This window comes from Mus musculus, chromosome 2, assembly GCF_000001635.26.
Source record: "Mus musculus strain C57BL/6J chromosome 2, GRCm38.p6 C57BL/6J".
Classification (NCBI taxonomy): Eukaryota; Metazoa; Chordata; class Mammalia; order Rodentia; family Muridae; genus Mus; species Mus musculus.
This window is the reverse complement of record NC_000068.7, coordinates 27,925,595-27,944,048: the sequence shown is the minus strand read 5'-3', so window position 1 is coordinate 27,944,048 and position 18,454 is coordinate 27,925,595. Positions and strand designations below refer to the sequence as shown.

The following is an 18,454-nucleotide window of genomic DNA, read 5'->3' as shown; positions in this document are numbered from 1 at the left end:
CTTTCTCTTTAAGTCCATAGCTTGACATGTAAATAAACACACTTGATGGGAGGAAGAGATGCCTTTGGGAGGCGATGTAGCACTGGGAGCCTTTGGGATCTAGCAGCTAGGATGTTGGTGATCACTGCCCCTTACGGGCTCTGTCTCTCCAGGAAACCTGTCTAGCACATCTCTGCAATCCATCACAGCAGTCCAGAGAGCAGGCTTGGAGTAAGGTGGCTCGCTGTTGCTGAGTGTGGGTACACACCACATGACAACTCATTCCATGATTGGGTAAAGGGCTCCAGGAACTGGTGCAGAGCTCCATGTCCCTATGTGCCTACTCCAGAACTCAGGTGAAGCTGGCTTCAGACAACCAACGTTCTCAGTCTAGATGTGGCTGGGCAAGGAGTCCCTGCCTTCCTAACCCATCCATCCCCAAGCCCTATGGGGAGCTGGGTAAACCTGTCTTGGCCCAGGGGGCCTCCAGCCCATCCAGCTTCTCTTCACTGCACGTGAGGATAGGGGAGAAGGGCCTTGAATGCCCAGTGCCCAGCAAGTCTACCAAGGGACAAGGAGCTCTCTGCAGGACAGGAGGACAAGAGGGTAGGGCAGTAGCTCTACCCTGTACCTGTTTCTGTACCCCAGTTGTGTGTGCCACAGTGTGGGGGTGTGAGGACAGGGTAAAGGTGCCATGACATCATCATAGACTCCTTCCAGACCTTGTGAGAAGTGGGAGGAGACGCTGGACCAAGAGGAAGGCTGAAAACCCAGTCTGGCTCTGAGAAGACCCTACCTCCATCCTGGGCTACCTTTGACTGGGAGCTATCACATGGTCTCAGCCCTGTTGGAGTGCAATGCAGAATGCAGAGCACTGTGCTAAGGCACTCCCAGGTCCCTGGAACCATTGCTAACCTAGTGAAAGTGGAATGATGACTGGTTAGTCGAATGCTTGTCTAGCAAGTGCAAAGCCCTGGGTTTGTGGTAGCTTATAACTCAGCACTAGCAAGAAAATTAGAAGTTCAAGGCCAGCCTGATCTACAGGAGAACATGTCTCAGATAGATAGATAGATAGATAGATAGATAGATAGATAGATAGATAGATAGATAGATAGATAGGCAGGCAGCGCTACAATGGATGGCGGACAGGCAGCAGTCTTGTACACAAGTGTCTTGTCTAAAAATCCATGTCCAAAGACTCTAGAAGTCTCTGATGTGGTGGGTCTCAAGAGGCTGGGGTAGAGGTGGATAGAACAAGTTCTGCCCCTGCAACTTCAAAGGCATCCCAGAGGACTCCCCAGACCCCTCGGGAGCCCAGGAATGTTTCTAGAGTGAATCTGATACATCTGCCTCTCTCTGGGCCAGGAATATGTGATAGTTTGGAGTCCAGGCACCCACTGCAGGGAGCCCCAGCAGGGGGCAGCTGTTCAGGACAATCTTAAGACTTTGTAGGATGTCCCCAATGGCCTTGCTCCCCTGTGGACGAGCCAGATCTGCAGGAGGCTTCGAGGACCCTTGTCAGAGGCTCAGCCTCCTGAGGCTGCCATGTTCACTCCAGATGCAGCCTCAGCAAACTTTCTGGAAGCCACCATCTGTGGCCTGGACAGTAGAACCCTGGAAGCCCCAGGGTGGACACAAACTACTTGTTAAAATCAAGCCCAAGGCTAAAGAGATGGCTCAGCCCATTAAGAGAACTTAGAGCTTTCACAGAGGATCTCGGTTCAATTTCTACCACTTGGTGGTTCACAGCCACCTGTATCTCCAGTTCCAGAAAAATCCTACTCTTCTTGCCTCCATGGGCATAAAGTGCATATACATATGCAGGCAAAAGCACTCACACATATAAAATAAAATAAAATAAAATAAAATAAAATAAAATAAAATAAAATAAAATAAAATAAAATAATCTTAAAACAAACAGTTGCCAGAGTCTTATATTGAGAATATCCTGACAAAGCTTCCTGGAAGAAATTCAGGCTCTGTGCAACAGCCTTGAATTCCCACAATGTCCTCGTTACATCATGGAAAAGGAAGAAACACAGGCTCTAAACATGCAGGGCTGGGGGTTGGTAGCTGGCCTCAGGGCCACATCAGGACCCAGCAGTATCCTGCAGGGATATAGGCAGGAAGCAAGAACCCCAAGCTAGCCTTATAACACCCCTGTACCCCCCACTACTCAAGAGCACACCGGAAGGTCTCAGGCCTGCAGTCCAGGACACTCCTGGCTTCTTGGCATAGGCAGTAAGTTGGAATTGCTCATGGGCAGCACCTAGAGGCACTGGGTTGCTATAAGGATGTCAGTGCCAGCTGCCCTCCCACAGGTGAGCTCTGGCAGCAGGTACCCAAGATCAACTGGCTGAAATTTGGGATTGGGCCATACATAGGTTCTCTATGGAGAGCCAGACTCTCTACCCCTGTGTAGACTCACTGGCCATCCAGCCTCTCACTGAGGCTCTTTTAATGTCATGTCCAGCCTTCCTGCACAGCCAGGGAGAAGTCTCTGGTGCAGGAGTCCAGGGTCTGTTTTCCCAAGTGTGCCACAAGGCCTCCCCTATCACCCCCACCCCCCCATCACCCCCACCCCCATTATCCCTACCCCATCACCCCCACCCCTATCACCTCCATCACCCCACCCCATTATCCCTATTCCATCACCCCCATTACCCCCAACCCCATTATCCCTACCCCATCACCCCCATTACCCCCAACCCCATTACCTGTACTCCATCTCCCCCACCCCGCTGCACTCATAGGTCTTCTGGTCTAATAGCAAGATCTCAAGTAGCCTAGTGTGTTCATAGGTATAAAGCATGGATTTTGTGTACACACGTGAATGTGCAGGTATGTACTACAGCTAAGTACAGACTTGCATGTGTACATGTACACAGGCATGACATGTGTGTGTCATAGGAGGGTCCTCTATAGAGTAATCAGCTGGCCCTCAGAGAGCACTGAAGTGGTACCTGAGTGTCTAGGACACAATTTCTCCCTCTCAACTGCAGCTCACAAGCTGAACTGAGACCCCTCTCCATCCCCCATATGAGCTCACATGGGGAACAGAGAACCCTGACTGAGCCGCCTCACGCAAGGTCGAGTGTTGTCCACCAATTCTCTCAAGGCTACTGCAGTGTTTCAGCAAAGGTGCCATTTTCCCCAGGCCTGACCATACTCTTTTCCTTGCACGTCCAAGTGAGAGGATGGATGGCTTCTTTCATCTTTTTGTCTCCTACACGACACAGATGTGTGAACACAGAGAAATGAGACCACTGTCACACACCACCTGGCAAGAAGGTTGCCTGCAGTCCTCCCAGCTCCCTAGAGCTGCTCACTTGGAGCGGTGCACACCCCACAGAGGACACCCTCTCACTGCAGATTCACACAGGCTAATACAGGGTAGGAAGCTGGCTAACCCACTCTTCTACCTACAGGGCCCAGGCCAAGTCTGGCCATCACTTCATTTCATTTCAAATGTCACAGCCCGGAACTGGCAGCCCCACACAGCCTGCCTATGGCAACCCTAAATCACCTGAGGAAACTCTCATGACGGACTTTGCCCGCCCTTCCCCCTTCTGTGTACAAGCTTACTTTCTGAGCCCCTACTGAGCCTCTTCAAGCTTCTGGTCCCAGTGCCTGTTGGCCATCACTGTTGTTCCAGTGCGCTGTGCTGACCGTGCAGCCATACTGGCAGCATCGAGTGAGCGGCCCATTTTTCTGCGGAGGACAAGTCCATCTCCATTTGGACACAGTTGAGATCATGCTGTCCTTGGCGCTCATGGAGCCCAAAGCATTTTGCTGAGCGAGTCAGTTCTGTCTCGGCCGATAATGAGGTTTCAGCTAAGCTGCATTGGGCCGAGGAAATTGCAAAGCTTTTGTTGGAGAGTCTGCAACCCTGGAGGCTATGCAGTGGACTCACATACAGCACAGAGCTTTGCAACGTCCCTCTTCCTTTCCATTCTTTCTCCTCCCTGAGGCACAGCAGCCCCTACACTAAGACAGTTACACCTAGCCCTCTCCAAATCAAAATGTGCTCTGCAGGGATCCCCACAGATCTGTGCTTGCCTTGCCAATTTCACCATTTCACCCAGACTACCTCACACCCACAAATGGACATGTGCAAATAAGCTGAGAAAATGAACCCTTCTTCTTCCGGGTTGCAGGAGAGGTGGCCCCAAGTGTACCAGTCAAGTGAATCTTGAGCCCTCACTGCCACACTCCCTGGCCATAAGCCATTCCCAGAACCATGCCCCAGAGCTGGTTAGGGTAGACCTCTCCACCGCCCATACAAAACACACCTAGGCACGTGTGGCTTGGACTCATTCCCAGGACTGCCTTGATTGCTGTCACAGGTAGAGGAGTGGAACCAGAAGCCAGCACTGCCCAGCTCCCCTGGCTTCCCATCTGAATGACACTCTGTGATCTTAGGCACTGTCCCAAACCACATCAGGCCACACTTCCTATCCATGAGGATGGAAACAGGACTGGGCTCAGCGGTTGCCAGGGAACGGCTCAGCCCAACTTCCTCAACTGGAGCAGAGCATGACTTGTTTCCAACAGCAGTGAAGGATTGCAGAGCCAGGCCACACAGGCACATGCCAGGTACCCACAGGTTCAGGACACACCCAGTCAGCAGGCCAGGGTGACTTCCACAGACCTAGGGCAGAGCAGTTGGGTGCCGCTCTATGTTGTCCTCAGAAGTTCCCTGTAGACAGGGCATACATTCTGGCTTTCAGGGGCCTCCCTCACCAGTCACATTTAAAATCTGGCATTGGCATTATTGCTCATGGGCTACACAGGATGGAAATAAAACGTATCTAAGCCACAGGAAGGGGACCTGAAAACACTGCTTCATGGTTTTCAGTGTGGCTGTGCAGAGTGGGCTGCGCTGTGATCACAAGAGAATGAAGGAAACAGCTTCAAGTCTATGTCAAATGTTGTTGTCTTTCTCTGGATCCTATCAAGGGTGCATGGTATAACGGCATCATTGGGAAATATCACAGAGCTGGGCCCTAGAGAAAGAGATGGATGATCACCATCCTCACCACCACCACCACCACCACTACCACTAAATCACCATCACCACCACCAAGACAACCATCATCAGGATCACCACCACCACCATTAACACTACCAAGATCACCATCACAAGGGCCATCACCACCACTACCACTAAATCACCATCACCACCACCAAGACAACCATCATCAGGATCACCACCACCACCATTAACACTACCAAGATCACCATCACAAGGGCCATCACCACCACCACCACTAAGTTCACCATCACCACCACGAAGACCACCATTACCAGGCTCACCACCACCATCATCACTACCACATTCACTATCATCAGCACTACCAACCCCATACCACCATGTAGATCACTATCACCACTACCACAATCACAATACTCACCATTTCTACCACCAAGACCACCATAACCCCATTACCATGCACACCTGCCAGTATACCACCACCAGTCTCCAATCATGACCATAATGATGCCAAGTGGCCCTCAATCCCTCGTGAAGGGGGACCATCCCCCTGACGGCCCTCTGCAGCAGGTAAGCATGCAGGAGAGCACACAGCTTGGACTCCTCCTTCTTCCGTCCATCCAGTGTTTCATACTCGCCTCTATGCCTGTGGACATAGGTGAATGACTGCGGGTCTCCAGGGAGAAGAGCGCAGCCCCTAGGCTTTCCAATTTACACAACTGAAAAATTGGATTCTGCCTCTGAGATACAGGAAGGCAGGATGGAGGACACAGTTCAGAGCTTGGCTGTGGCCTCCTAACCCATCAGCACGGGATGTATTGAGCCCAGTGGTGCGGGTGAGGCTATCTGAAGAAGGCTACATATTGACTTGAGCCAGGGCTATGAGTATGGCCAAACCCAGACCTCTTAGGATAGCCATTATCAATTCTGCAGCCTCTTAATAATTCTATAGTGTGTGTGAATATGTGTGTGTGTCTGAGAGAGAGAGAGAGAGAGAGAGAGAGAGAGAGAGAGAGAGAGAATATGTAACTTTGCTGTAAAATGTAATATTGTCCTAGTTTGCTTCCTATTGCTATGATAAAACATTTTGACACAAAGAAATCTGGGGAGGAAAGGGTTTATTTGGCTCACAAGTCCCAGTCCCAGTCCCAGTCCATCACCAAGGGAAGTCAGGGTAGGAACTCAAGGCAGGAACCTGGAGGTAGGAATTAAAGCAGAGATCACGGAGGGGAACACTGCTCACTAGCTTGCTCCTCACGGTTTGCTCAGCCTTCTTTTTTAATGAATGCAGGACCACCCATCTAGGGTGGACCATCTCACATCAACCATCACTCAAGAAAACGCTCCACAGGCCGATCTGATGGAGGAAGTTTTTCATTTGAGGTTCTCTCTTCCTGGCTGTCCTCAGCTTGTGTTGAGTTGACAAAATAAAAAATAACTAGGGGCTGGTGAGATGGCTCAGTGGGTAAGAGCACCCGACTGTTCTTCCGAAGGTCCGGAGTTCAAATCCCAGCAACCACATGGTGGTTCACAACCATCCATAACGAGATCTGACTCCCTCTTCTGGAGTGTGTGAAGACAGCTACAGTGTACTTACATATAATAAATAAATAAATCTTTAAAAAAAAACTAACCAGAATAAATATATAATACTAGTTAATATTTACCATTAGGAGCGGAAAGAAAGGGCCTGTGGCTAGCAGTGGCACTGCCTATCAATTCCAATTAGGAGTGCTTGGTGGATTACAGCCAATCAAATGACACAGCTTTCAGGCTTCCTGTTAGCATCGAAGAGATTCAAAGGTGTCCATCAGTGTTTCTGAAAACATGCTCCCAATGCCCACGCAGTCAGCCATGGGAGCTGAAGGACAGGGCTTGGCCACGCCCCCAGACAGCACTCAGACACTCTCACCTGTCACTAGCTTGATAGCAGTTTCTAGGCTCTCACCGGTCCCTGGCCACATGCCGCTCCTGCAGGTGACACACTGTCCCTCTGTCCCCCTACACGTGTCCTGCCTGCCCTGGTCACCTCCCTCAATGTCTTGGCCCTGTGTGTCTCCTGGCAAAGAGGTCCAACTTCCTAGAGCTCCTTGCCCACAATGGTCTCGGGGGAACCAGAATGTCTACTGCATGCCAGCCCAGCATGATATCACTGGACAAAGCCTGACTTCCAACATCAGGTCAACCCTGTCTCCTGGGAGATGCTTGCTCACGATTTCCATGGAACAAGCCTGGAACCCTCACAGGCCAGGCGAGTGCTATGAAGGGCTGAATCTCTGCAGCTTTGGGCCTCAGGACCATGATTTAATGGGTCCTAGAAGCAGAAACCTCCATCTGGTTGCCTGCCAGGCAACAGCTTTACTTGGTGAATCACGCTGTGTGGCTCGCTGCCAGCCACAGCACACGCTGGGGCCAGCCTCTGTCCCAACATGAAGTTCTTCCTAAACCTGGTAGCTGGGGAATTAGAAGCCACTCAGGAGTGCCCAGTGCCTTACACTGAAGTGTGCATGCTCTGGTGGGATCAGGGGAAGCCTTGTCAAGCTGCTTTAGAGATATAAGCTAAATGAAAGCTTATATTTCAGCTATGTTTCAGCTCTAAGCCTTCACGGAAGGGACTTGGATGGAGCTCAGCTGAGGGTTTTGAAGTGAGACCACTAGGTTTAGTGTAAGCCTTGTGTGTCCTGCCGACACCTGACCTCGGACTCAGAGCCTTCTAGACTGGAAGGAAACAGAGTCTTCATTTTGCTACCACTTGTGACCGTGCCTGTCAGCTCCAGGTGACTCATCAGAACAACTCTGCCTTTCCAGGAGTCAGGAGGTACCAGGGAGAAGTCAGACTGAAGATACAACCAGATGAAGTCTTGAATCCCCACTTGCCAGTGTCCTGGGGCCTCCAAGGGAGCCATGTTGTGTCTAAGTAAATGGCTCCCTGCATCCAGGTAAAGCCTGCCACAGTAGGTGCACAGCCTAGTGTTCTGCAGCAAGATGAGAGGCGGAGACAGAATCCCTGAAATCTCGTGTCTACACCCTACACCCTACACCCTGCACCCTGCACCCTGCACCCTATACCCAAAGCAGCTGTCTAGTGCAGGAAACAGCAAATGGCAAAGTCATCCTATCTCTAGCAAGGCAGAAGGGGAGAGCGAGCAACTGAGGCTGACCACTGACCTCCTCATGTGCACCATGCATGCACACCCGCACTCATATACGTGCACATACATCTGTGCACACACACGCACACACACACACACACACACACACACACATCACAAGGGCACATACTGAGGCCTCATCAGTGTGCTGGAGCACAGATGTGATAGCCTGAGATGGCCAGGCAGCATCTGCATTTTGACTGAGTGGAATACAGAAGACCAGAACTGGCTAAATGTGAATCATGTCCCAAGCCACAAGGACAAGGCCCCGTGCACACCCTGCTTGCTCACTGATGTGCACTCCTCCCATTTGTTGCTTGGCCCCAACTTGGCCATGCCCAGGATGGGCAGCTGAGAGCCTGGGTTTGAGGTTTCCCTTCTAGTCACTGAGCCCAGGTCCTAGCGTTTAGTTCTAGAAGCTTCCATATTCCTGTCTGTGCCTCAGGATGCAGGGGCCTGGAGCAGTACAAGAGGGCTATGGGAAAGCAGGTCTCGTTGCTGTGTTAGGTCCCTCACAGCATGGCCAACATGACCACAGCCATGGCTACACTGACCTGGGTAGAAATAGGGACTCAGGCCAAATCTCAGGAGCAGCTGGTCCAGGCTGCCCCACCTAAACTGCAAGCATCATAATGGATGGAGACCAGGGCACAGAGATGGTATCAGATGGGCTTCGGGAAAGCCGGCTCCTAGCTATCTGCAACCAGAGTCAGAATCAGCCTTCCTCAGCTGTTCTCAGGGTGGGTAGGGCACCTCATGCCTTACTGGGGCTCCTTCTGAAATGCGTATGACCTTCAGGTCGGCAAGGGAGGACGACAGATATGAAGCACAGGCAAAGCTGATAGCTGGACAGGGGCAGCCGCTCTCAGGAGCTCTTTAGCTTGGCCACCAATCACTGGCCGACTCCCACAGGCTGGGGCCAGCTCTCTCTAGAGGTCTTTCCCCTCAGTCCACTCCCCCATGACACAAGTCCCTTTCCACTGGCCCTGAATCCCACTCAACAGCAAGCCTGGGCTGAATGCCTCGGCCCATGATAGCTCGCCACGGAGGCCCTTGGTGGACAGGTGAGCAGAAGAAAAAGAGAGTTTCCCCGGCAGGATTCAGAGGTTTAAAATCGGAGCTAAAGTGGGGCCTGGATCTGGGGCCACACTGGTATATCTCCCCACGAGAACACAGCTCTCTCCACTCACACAGAAGATGGCTTGGTCTCAGACCTGTTTGAGAAGGCCAGACCAGATCTCCTTGAGCTGGCTACTGAGGAAGGCGTCTCCTCAGCACAGCCCGTTCCTGCCTCAGAGCAGACTCCAGGAAAAAACACGTCAGTGGAAAAGCCAGGCTCCTGCAGACAGGGAAGGCAGGATTAGGTAAACACTTGGCCTTCTTCAAATGCTGAGGTGCGGTTGGGAAGGGGAACCCGCCAGCGACTGGGGGTACACAGTGAAAGCTGAGTTTACAGTCTGTTTGGTCTTGTTGCCCCTTGAAACATTCAACAGCTTAAAAGCACATTTGGCTCCTGGCCCAGAGTCTGCAGCCGACCACGCCCCCTATCCCAGAAGCTTCAGCCTCCTCCGTGGCCCTCCTCCGCGGCACACACCAGCAAGAAGGCCTCTCCACCCTGGGGCCCTAGAGCAAGCAGAAGGTGCCAATCTCTGCCCTTCCCTTGAGAGCACTGGTCAGCCTCAAACCCGCAGGCACCAGAACAAGGGCAGCCTCGGGGTGGGGTGGGGTGGGAAATAGAAGGATGGCGCAAGGGGAGTCAAGGATGCTTGGACGGTCATTAGCCGTCAGTGCGGTGGGTGAACTTCCATCCTGGAAAGATGTTTGTTCTGGTTCTTTCTGGAAGGTCCCATTCTCTGTCTTTGGCTAACGTAGAGTCACAGGAGCCAGGGGCAAAGACCCAGAGCTAGGCTACCTGGCTGCACAACCCCGCTCGGCTGTCACGCTGCAGATGATCTTTGCTAGGTTGCTCAGCTCTCGGGGCCAGTTTTGCAAGCTCTCCAGATAGAAACAAGGTTCCCAGCCTCCAGTACCTTGAGGTGGGCAGGCACAGCACAGAGCCACTGCTGCTGGTGTCCTGTCTGCAAAGACACTCCACCAAAACAGCTTGCTTCCTCCTGTCCAGATAACACCCTTACGTGACAGCTGTGTCCCTGCTCCCAAACCCCAAAGCTCACTCTTAAATGAAAAGGGAGTGTTTTCCCATGTAGGGAGATCAAGAAACACCTCCTCCACTTCCTGTATGGTAAGGCTTTGGCCTGCCCAGCATCGCCTGCACCTCAGATCTCAGACACATTGCAAGGAAATAGACAAGACTCAAACTGTGCAGGGTAGCCTCAGCATAGCCCTCTGGAATACAAGAGCATTGGGTTAGAGCTGGCCAAGGGAGCAAGGAAGAGCATGAAGTGAGTCCCTAGTAAGCCCCCAAGACCCAGACAGTGTGAAGGCCCAGGGTAAAGAACATTAGCTCATGGTTCATAGTGAGCTCCTGAGATGGCAGGGGAAAGCTGGGGCCAGGGTGTCCCAGGAGCCAGGGTTACAACTTCCTGTCTATCCATATCTGTAGTCTCTCAGCTCAGGTAGGAGTTGGGGAGCATGAGGCTCCCCTCCCTCCCCATCTCTGAGGGGGAGTCAAAGCACTTACTAGATAAGGTGAGACAACTTGTGTCTTTGCCTCCATGGAGAAAGCAGTGACTGCAACGAATTACAGGCCAGAGGGGCTACAGCCCTGGCCAAAGGGACCTGAGTTCAGCATGGTTCCCTGAAGCACTTGAGCAGACATTTCACACAGCCCTTGATGCGCAGCTCCACAGTGGTGGCCTCTTTGTACCCATTTTACAGATGTGAACACTGAGCTCCACATCCTCAGTCAGGAAGACCACATAAAGACCATCCAGGAAGAGCTGAAAGTCTACAGTCTATACACCTTCTCTTCCTCTCTGTATAGCTTTGCAAGACCCTGGTATGCACAACATTCCTTGAACTTCAGGGAAACCCCAAGACTCAGATCCAAACTAGTGAGACCAAAAGGACCCATGCCTCAGGGAGCCAGCAGATGCCAGAGACTGTTTGCCAAGGCCACTGTGGCTGGGCTCAACTTGTGCCATGAAGATGAACAGGCCACTGTCACAGAAGCCTCTACTGTGGCCCTGGGAGTGTCCTCCCTAGCTGCCTCCCTCAGAGTGTCTTCATGCTATACAGGGTCTCTGAGAGGCTGTGGCATCCCAGGCTTCCCCAAAACCCCTTGGAAGCCCTGTGGAGTTTGGCGGATCTGCCTAGAAGATGCGCTGTGCAGTAACTGCAAGCCTGTGCCAGCAGTGCCCTGGCCTCAGCCTCAGCACCAGCAGCCTCCCACTCCTCAAATCAGAGAGCTACGGAACAAAGTGGCCTTTAACAAGCATAAGAATCTTGTGGGAAGTAAAGGCCATTGGAGAAGTTTCCAGCAAGAACTTTCTGGAGGAGCCAGGCAATGAAAATGAAGAAAGCAGCGGACACCATTATCTGAAACCTGGAAAGCAGAGAGTTAAATACCTTCGATTCCAAAAGGGATTAAAAATTCACTTGCAAGGAGACACATAGAAGCTGAGACCAGCCCCCCTCCTCTGCCATTGCACTGTGAGAAGCAAAGAGTAGAAAAAGTCCCTACTGGCCACCCTCCGCCTTGCTGCCCTAGCTGGTCTTCATTAAGGAAGACAGGTCCAATTTCCCACCGTGAGCACAGCTAACAGCCAGGAAACCCTGGGGCTGGGAAAACACAGACCTCAGACCATTAACAACTTGTGGTCAACAAAAATCCCTGGCTTCTGGCAGCCGCTCCCCCTCAAATCAAATTCCAAGGCAGGAGGAAAGAGCTCACCAGCAACTCAGAACTGTGCATGCATTGCACCCTGCTGTTCTAACAGAGTTGCCAGACATCAGTTGCAGGGTGAGAACCACCCTGTGCATGGCAAGAGAAAGCCAAAGGGGCAAAGCTGGACTCTGCAGCCAGTGTCCAAACGTGTTTAAAGACTGGGGCCTGTCTTCATTCTCAACACAAATTGGTAACCATTACCGAGGGCCTGCTGTGGATCACACATGTGTATGTCTTCTGTGGACTGATTCCTGAGTGAGTGAGTGTGTGTGTGTGTGTGTGTGTGTGTGTGTGTGTGTGTGTGTGCATGCGTGCACTAAGTCAGTGAGAGTCAGGCTCAGTGAAATCTAGTCTCCAGAAACAAGGTGGAAGGTGAGGGAGCCATTTGGCATTGACTGCTGGCCTTCAGATGCACACATGCATGCACATGCATGTGCATAGACCACACACACACACACACACACACAGAGAAACACACACATATAGAGACACATACACACAGAGAAGCACACACAGACACAGAAATAAACACACATATACATACAGAGAAAAATACACAGATGCTTTTTTTAAAAATGCAAAGCGTTTCCAGAAACTTGATGATAAAAGGCATGTTGGCACAGCCTGTAGAAATGACAAGCACAGCCCGACACTGCTAGTACACAGCAAATTCAGTCAGACCGGATGTTTTGCTTAGCTCTGGGATGTCCTTGTATGCCTGCCTTTAAGATTTTGGTCACCAGAGAGTGGACAGCAGGGGCCACCCTCGCTCTCCTGGCTAAGAGTTCTCTCTCCGGCTCCTCTAGTACCCTCTTATGCCCACTCTTCAGGGCAGCCCTGGCACTTCCCAGCATCTTAGCTTTTACCTAGATCCTCCCACAAGGTAATCCGTAAAAGCAGTACTTGACCCCTGGGCAAGCTGTAAGCACTAGCTTCCCACAAGACCCAGCAGGTACCTGTCTAGCTGAGGACACTCAGCCACACCCCTGTTCATCCCAGATTTCTGGGCACATCTAGTCAGAAGCTTGCCCAGAGGGCAGCCCCATAGCTTACAGGATCCAGTACTGCCTGTTCCCATGTGCCTGTCCCACCTGGCAGAAGGCCTGGACTATGAGTCCAGCAGACCCATTCACCCACCGCTCTCACCTTCTGGAGACTGACCCCATTTCCACATGAGGCAGCTGGCTGCTCTGGACTCTCCTCAGCTATTGACTGCAGATTCTAGCCCAACCTCACCCTAGCTGACCTTGGCCCAACCTCCACAATGAGTGTGGTTCACACCCATCAGGCACTCACTCCTTGGCACACTCAGCTACATGTCACTTTTGCCACAGATCCATGTATAGCATTGCAATTCCACATCAGTCACAAAGTACCAGCAGAGCACTAAGGTCGGTTCGACATGGCATCCAGCCTGCTGGGCCTGAGTCACTGGGAGGACATGGCCCAGAACCTCCACCACAGCGGTGAGAGCATCAGCAGGCCTCATCAGACACAGGTGGCAACTGCACCTGGTGGTGAGCCAGCACAAGGAGGAAATAGCATTCACATGGTATTTAGAGACTGAGGAGAGCACGACCCCCATTCTGTCCTGTCCAACCCCTGGAGGGAGATATCTAAGAACCAAGATCACCCTCGGAGACCATTCTCTGGGTGATTACCAAACTTCTTCAGCCAGGGGCCCTCAGCTCCCAAACTTCCCACAAAGTCCAAAGTATGTCAAAGAAAAGAAACCAGGCCAAGTGTCCCAGCCCAAGTCCATGGTCTCAGGCTCCAGATGCGCTTGGGACACAGACCTCAGAGATGCCTGTTCCAGTGCATCTGGTTTCAGGTGGCCTCCAGGGCCACCAGACACCTGCACGGGCTCTCAACCTTCTTCCTGAAGCAAAGACAGTTCCCAAAATGCTTCTATGCCCAACAGGAATCCAGAAGACTCTAGACTGAAATGCAGGCTCAAGCCCCTTCTCTGTTTTCTGCTCTTGTCTCTGGGGAATTTCCCAGAGAAGCAGGCTCAGCTGCTGGATCATTGAACACACACACACACACACACACACACACACAAACACACACACAAACACACACAAACACACACAAACACACACACACACACACACACACACACACACACCCCGAGTCATTTGGTTCCCTCCCAGTTATCCCAGGAGTGGCCCAGTTCTGCCCTGCAAGTACCACTCAGAGGAAGCTGGCTCTCCTCAGTAGAACCCTTACCCATAAGAAGGTGCCAGTCAGAGCAAGCTTGCCAAAGCCCTGTCTCTATCCCAATGTGGCACCCAGGAGACAACTACTGGGTTGCTTAGAAACAGGCAGTCACCGCCACCCCTGCATGGTACCCACATGGTAGCCAGTCAGGCCGTTCCACTCATAGGTCGTGGCATCCTTGGGAAGCAATAGAATCAAACTGACCCCTAAACGAGGAGATGGGTCTCCCACAGTAGCCACAGATCTCTACATGAAGAACCACCACGTGACCACAAACATCCCAAGTGGCATAGGGGACTGCCCATCTCCTGCCTACCTCAAATATTTCATCATCCAGAATCCGGGAGCCAAACATGACAATCCCATTGGTGTCTATTATGGGGTGGTCACTGCGGCTGAGGAACTTCGTAATCTTCTTCTTACAGTCGAGGATCAAGGTGACATTTTTCTTGTAGACACTGAGAGCAATTCGGTGCCACCTGCAAAGAAACAAACATTCAGGCGGGGAAAGGTTGCACACTGCAGAAGGCCAGAGTGGCTTCACAGCAGAGTCCCCAGGGCCTTGCACCGCAAAGCCTCTGTGTGACAACTCTGGACACACATCTGGACAATAGCACCCGAGAATCATACTGTCACTTAGAGAATCTCTAAGAGTCAAGAAAGGGATCACATCCACTGGCTTCAGAACTAATTTTCAAAGGCAACAGGAGGCTTCGTTTCCCATTCTGAATATAGCATCCATACGCAACACGTCATTAATGTTTATAAACCAGAAAGCACTTGTCCTAGTTCAGAGAGTCATCTCTGTTTAACCTCCCTCTTTCAGTGCAGCTGAGAATGTTCTGGGCTTCCATGATCCCTGCTTTGAGAAATCCTAATGTAGGCCTGGTACGTACAGTGAACGGGGCCAGACTCTAGGAAGAGCGCTTGTAACACAGGTACTTCTGGGGAACAGATGTAACTTACAGGAGATCCCACTGTTCTCCAGTCCCCTCAGATCCTCAAAGCCAGATTTCTCATCTCTAAGATGCAAATCCCGTGAGCTCCTTGGGAGAGGTGAGCATGAGGACTTAGCGTGGGTTCAGCCATTGAAAGAAGTCATACGGAGGCTGTGGTCACAGTCACATTATAACTCTTTACATGGGATGTTATCTCTGACCACTGTGGGCTAGATGTGATGGCTCGATACAGAGTCTTGCTAGAAAACCCAGAAGCCATAGCCTGTGGTCCCCAGGGATGCCACCAGCAGAATTCTGAAGATAGGTCTTTGTTTTCCCTCACTCACACAGAGACTGTCCAAATCCAAAAAGGAAGTCCCTTTGGGAACAGGTGAGCAAGGCCATGTCCTCTGCCCCTTCTGATCTAGGGCCAGCACAGGGCACACATGGTGCATTTTACAGGACAGCAGGGCTAGGGAATAGCAAAGGTCCCCTAGAGTTTTAGAGAAGAGAAGAAACAAGCCCAAGCCTTTGAACTCCATGTCCAGCGCCCCACCACCTGGTACCCTGCAGGTGAGCATCATAAACCATCTACTATCGGGCTAGCTGCCGCCGCACTCTATCTGGCCAGCAGCTCCATCCCCTACCTCAGTGGGATACTTACTTGCCATCGGACAAGTTGATGCCAGGGAAAAGCGGATACTCTTCAGGCCCGGGCTTCCCTGTGTGGTCCTCATAGAGGAAGACAGGGGAGCGGCCCAGCTCCAGCCCCAACTGCTGGATGCCCTGCTCATTGTAAATGGAGACTAGGAAGGCCTGGCTGCCTTTCTTGGCTTTCACGGTTGTCAGGATGGAGAAGTCCTCGGGAAAACCAGACTCTGGAACAGAAGACAGGATGAGAAGGCCATAGGAGAACCCAGACCCTGGCCAGCTATGGCAAGCTGAGACTGATCTGGCAAACTCTGCTGTGGGTGGCACTCCTCTTCAGCTTATCCGCCCTAAGATCAAACCTCTACAGCCTCCTCCACCACCAGGGTTCAAGCTGGCCGTTCAAGGCACAATCAAAACACAAGTTTCTCTAGGAAGGCCCTTCCGGTGAGGACCCCACAACACCCTCTCCTTGGCTGCGAGCTGCACCTCTGTGCATCTGCTTATGAGTCCTACTAGGGACCCACTGGACTCAGCAGCTTAAGGGGGACCTTTGAGTCTCCAGCTGCATCAAAGGCTAAATATACTGTGTGCCTCATCCAGTGTCGATCACAAGGGATGTGAGGAGTGGAGGAGAGAGGAGTGGGAGACAGACTTGAGCTCGTCTTGACTCACATGGTCTGAGGATTCCTTGTCAATAAGCTCATCAAAGAAAAATCAGAAGCAAATTTTAAAAATACTCCCAATTTAAAATTTTAAGAAAAACAAATATCTAGTATGTTGAACAGGAAAGCCTGTGCCTTTCAAAACAGGAAGCCCCTTTTTTGAGTACCTAAACTCACTCCTAGCCCTGAGAGCACCTAAACCCACCCTCAGCTGGAGCTCAGTGAGCCCTTGGCTGCCCCCTCCCCATGGAGCCTGATGGAAATGTCAACTATCCTCCTATGATTGAAGTTTTGCCACCAACTGCCTGGGTCTGATAGGATGTAAGCCACACAGTTACTTAATGTGAAGGAATGCGATCTAGAAATATTCCTTCCTTCCCCCACCCATGGATAGGGCACCTCTCAGATCCCTCAATGGGTAACACCCAGCAAGGAACTGGCAGAAACAGACTGACGAAGCACCAGGTAGTGAGGTACCACCAAGCCACACTGTTTCCTCTGTAGATGCTGGGAGTCTGAGTTACGGGCTGGGATGAGGCAGGAGTGTCTGGCTATTCCATTTTCTCCTTTAGAGTTGGAACAAGGTCAGCCACTTGGCCCAGTAGGCCACTAGTCACTGCTGTAGCAGGCTTTGTCACAGTTTCCTTGCAAAGCTATCCAAGGGTGCCCTCTGTTGTTGGAACTGCAGGCTGCAGGTACAATGCTGGGGAAAATCAAGATGTCCTAGATCTGGGGTTGGGGGCTGGGGGTTGGGGCACAAACAGGACATAACGACTTAACTGCTCTTCCCTCCCGTTTCTGATATAGGGCACAGGCAGAGAGAGCTAATGGAGGCTGTGGTCGCTTCTGACAGGGAAACTGCAGATCCCAGGGGTGGCACAGGGTATGGTGGGATAGGAAGCCAGTGGAAGAACTATCCCATAGGGTCACGACCTCTCATCAAGGTCAAGGGGACCTCAGACTCTGATGTGGGATAGCCACGTGTCCTAGCCCAAGTCAGGAGCCCAAAGAGGCTGGGTGTGCAGGGGCCTGTTTGTGTGCTGGGCATCACCAGCTCCCCTGGGCTCAGAGTGACAATTTCAGGCTGCTCTGATAGCTGGTAATGATGGCCATGCACCTACTTGAGGTAGTTGGGGAAAAAAGGACTCCACTGGGGGACCTGCTTAGCCTGCTTTCAAGTTCCAGACGGGAAGCTTCTTGGAAGGGGACATGCGAGCCTGCACTGTCTTGTCACCCTGGGTGCCACACTGCACCCTCTACTAGGCAGGGGTGTGAAGGAAAACAGAGGTCTCCACCTTCACTGGTGTTGATGGGCACTGAGAACTGCTGTGCCTACCCAATTGAAGGCCCCAGTTAGCCCTGCCAGTGGCTGGGCGCTGTACCTGTAGGACGTGGACACCAGAGCGGACCCTACAGCAGCCGGGAGGTCACTGTCTGCATTCAGGGTGGACCATGCGGTCATTATCCAGTCTCTGTGCCCACCCTGACTCTGTGTCATTGACTGAAAGGATGAGACGCATGGCACATGAGAGAGTCCTCTTCCTCCATCATGATCTATGGTGGAGGGCAGCCAGCCCATCTCTCCCAGCTCATTAAAATGCCCCTCCTCAATGTTTAAAATCACTATGGTAACAAATTTTCTCAGCTCAGACAAAACTTGGAAAAGATGAATTATGTTGAACATTAATCTCTCTCCTAGCAAAATAACAATGGATTTATAGTCCCTTTAAGAAGGTCTCTCTTCACTACGACAGGAGCTGACACTGTACGCCAAGCTTCCGGGTAGTCTGGAGAAGTGCATGTGCGGTCTGGTGCCTCCTGACTGATCTCACTCAGAAAAGCCACCACAGTGGAGGGCCAGCAGCTCCGCTCATGGGGTATCCTCCCTCTTCCCACCAACACCCAAGGGCCCCGGTCCACGGCGGGGATACAGTAGGCAGCTAATAAATGCAGCTGCCATGGAATTGACTCTCCCAGAGAATCTCACATACTACCATATGGGCAGGATGGCC

At 51.8% G+C, this 18,454-nt stretch overlaps 1 protein-coding gene across 2 annotated transcripts in view; it reads right to left on the bottom strand.

Annotated features, from left to right (window-relative positions):
- The window catches only part of Col5a1 (collagen, type V, alpha 1), a 153,130-nt gene that overhangs the window by 95,462 nt on the left and 39,214 nt on the right, over nucleotides 1-18,454 (bottom strand). For both annotated transcript variants that reach the window (XM_006497644.4, NM_015734.2), the window contains exons 3-4: nucleotides 15,794-16,007; nucleotides 14,508-14,670 (exon numbers count right to left, since the gene is read on the bottom strand). In XM_006497644.4, the coding sequence (XP_006497707.1) occupies nucleotides 14,508-14,670; nucleotides 15,794-16,007 (377 nt within the window). The remainder of the gene's footprint in view (nucleotides 1-14,507; nucleotides 14,671-15,793; nucleotides 16,008-18,454) is intronic.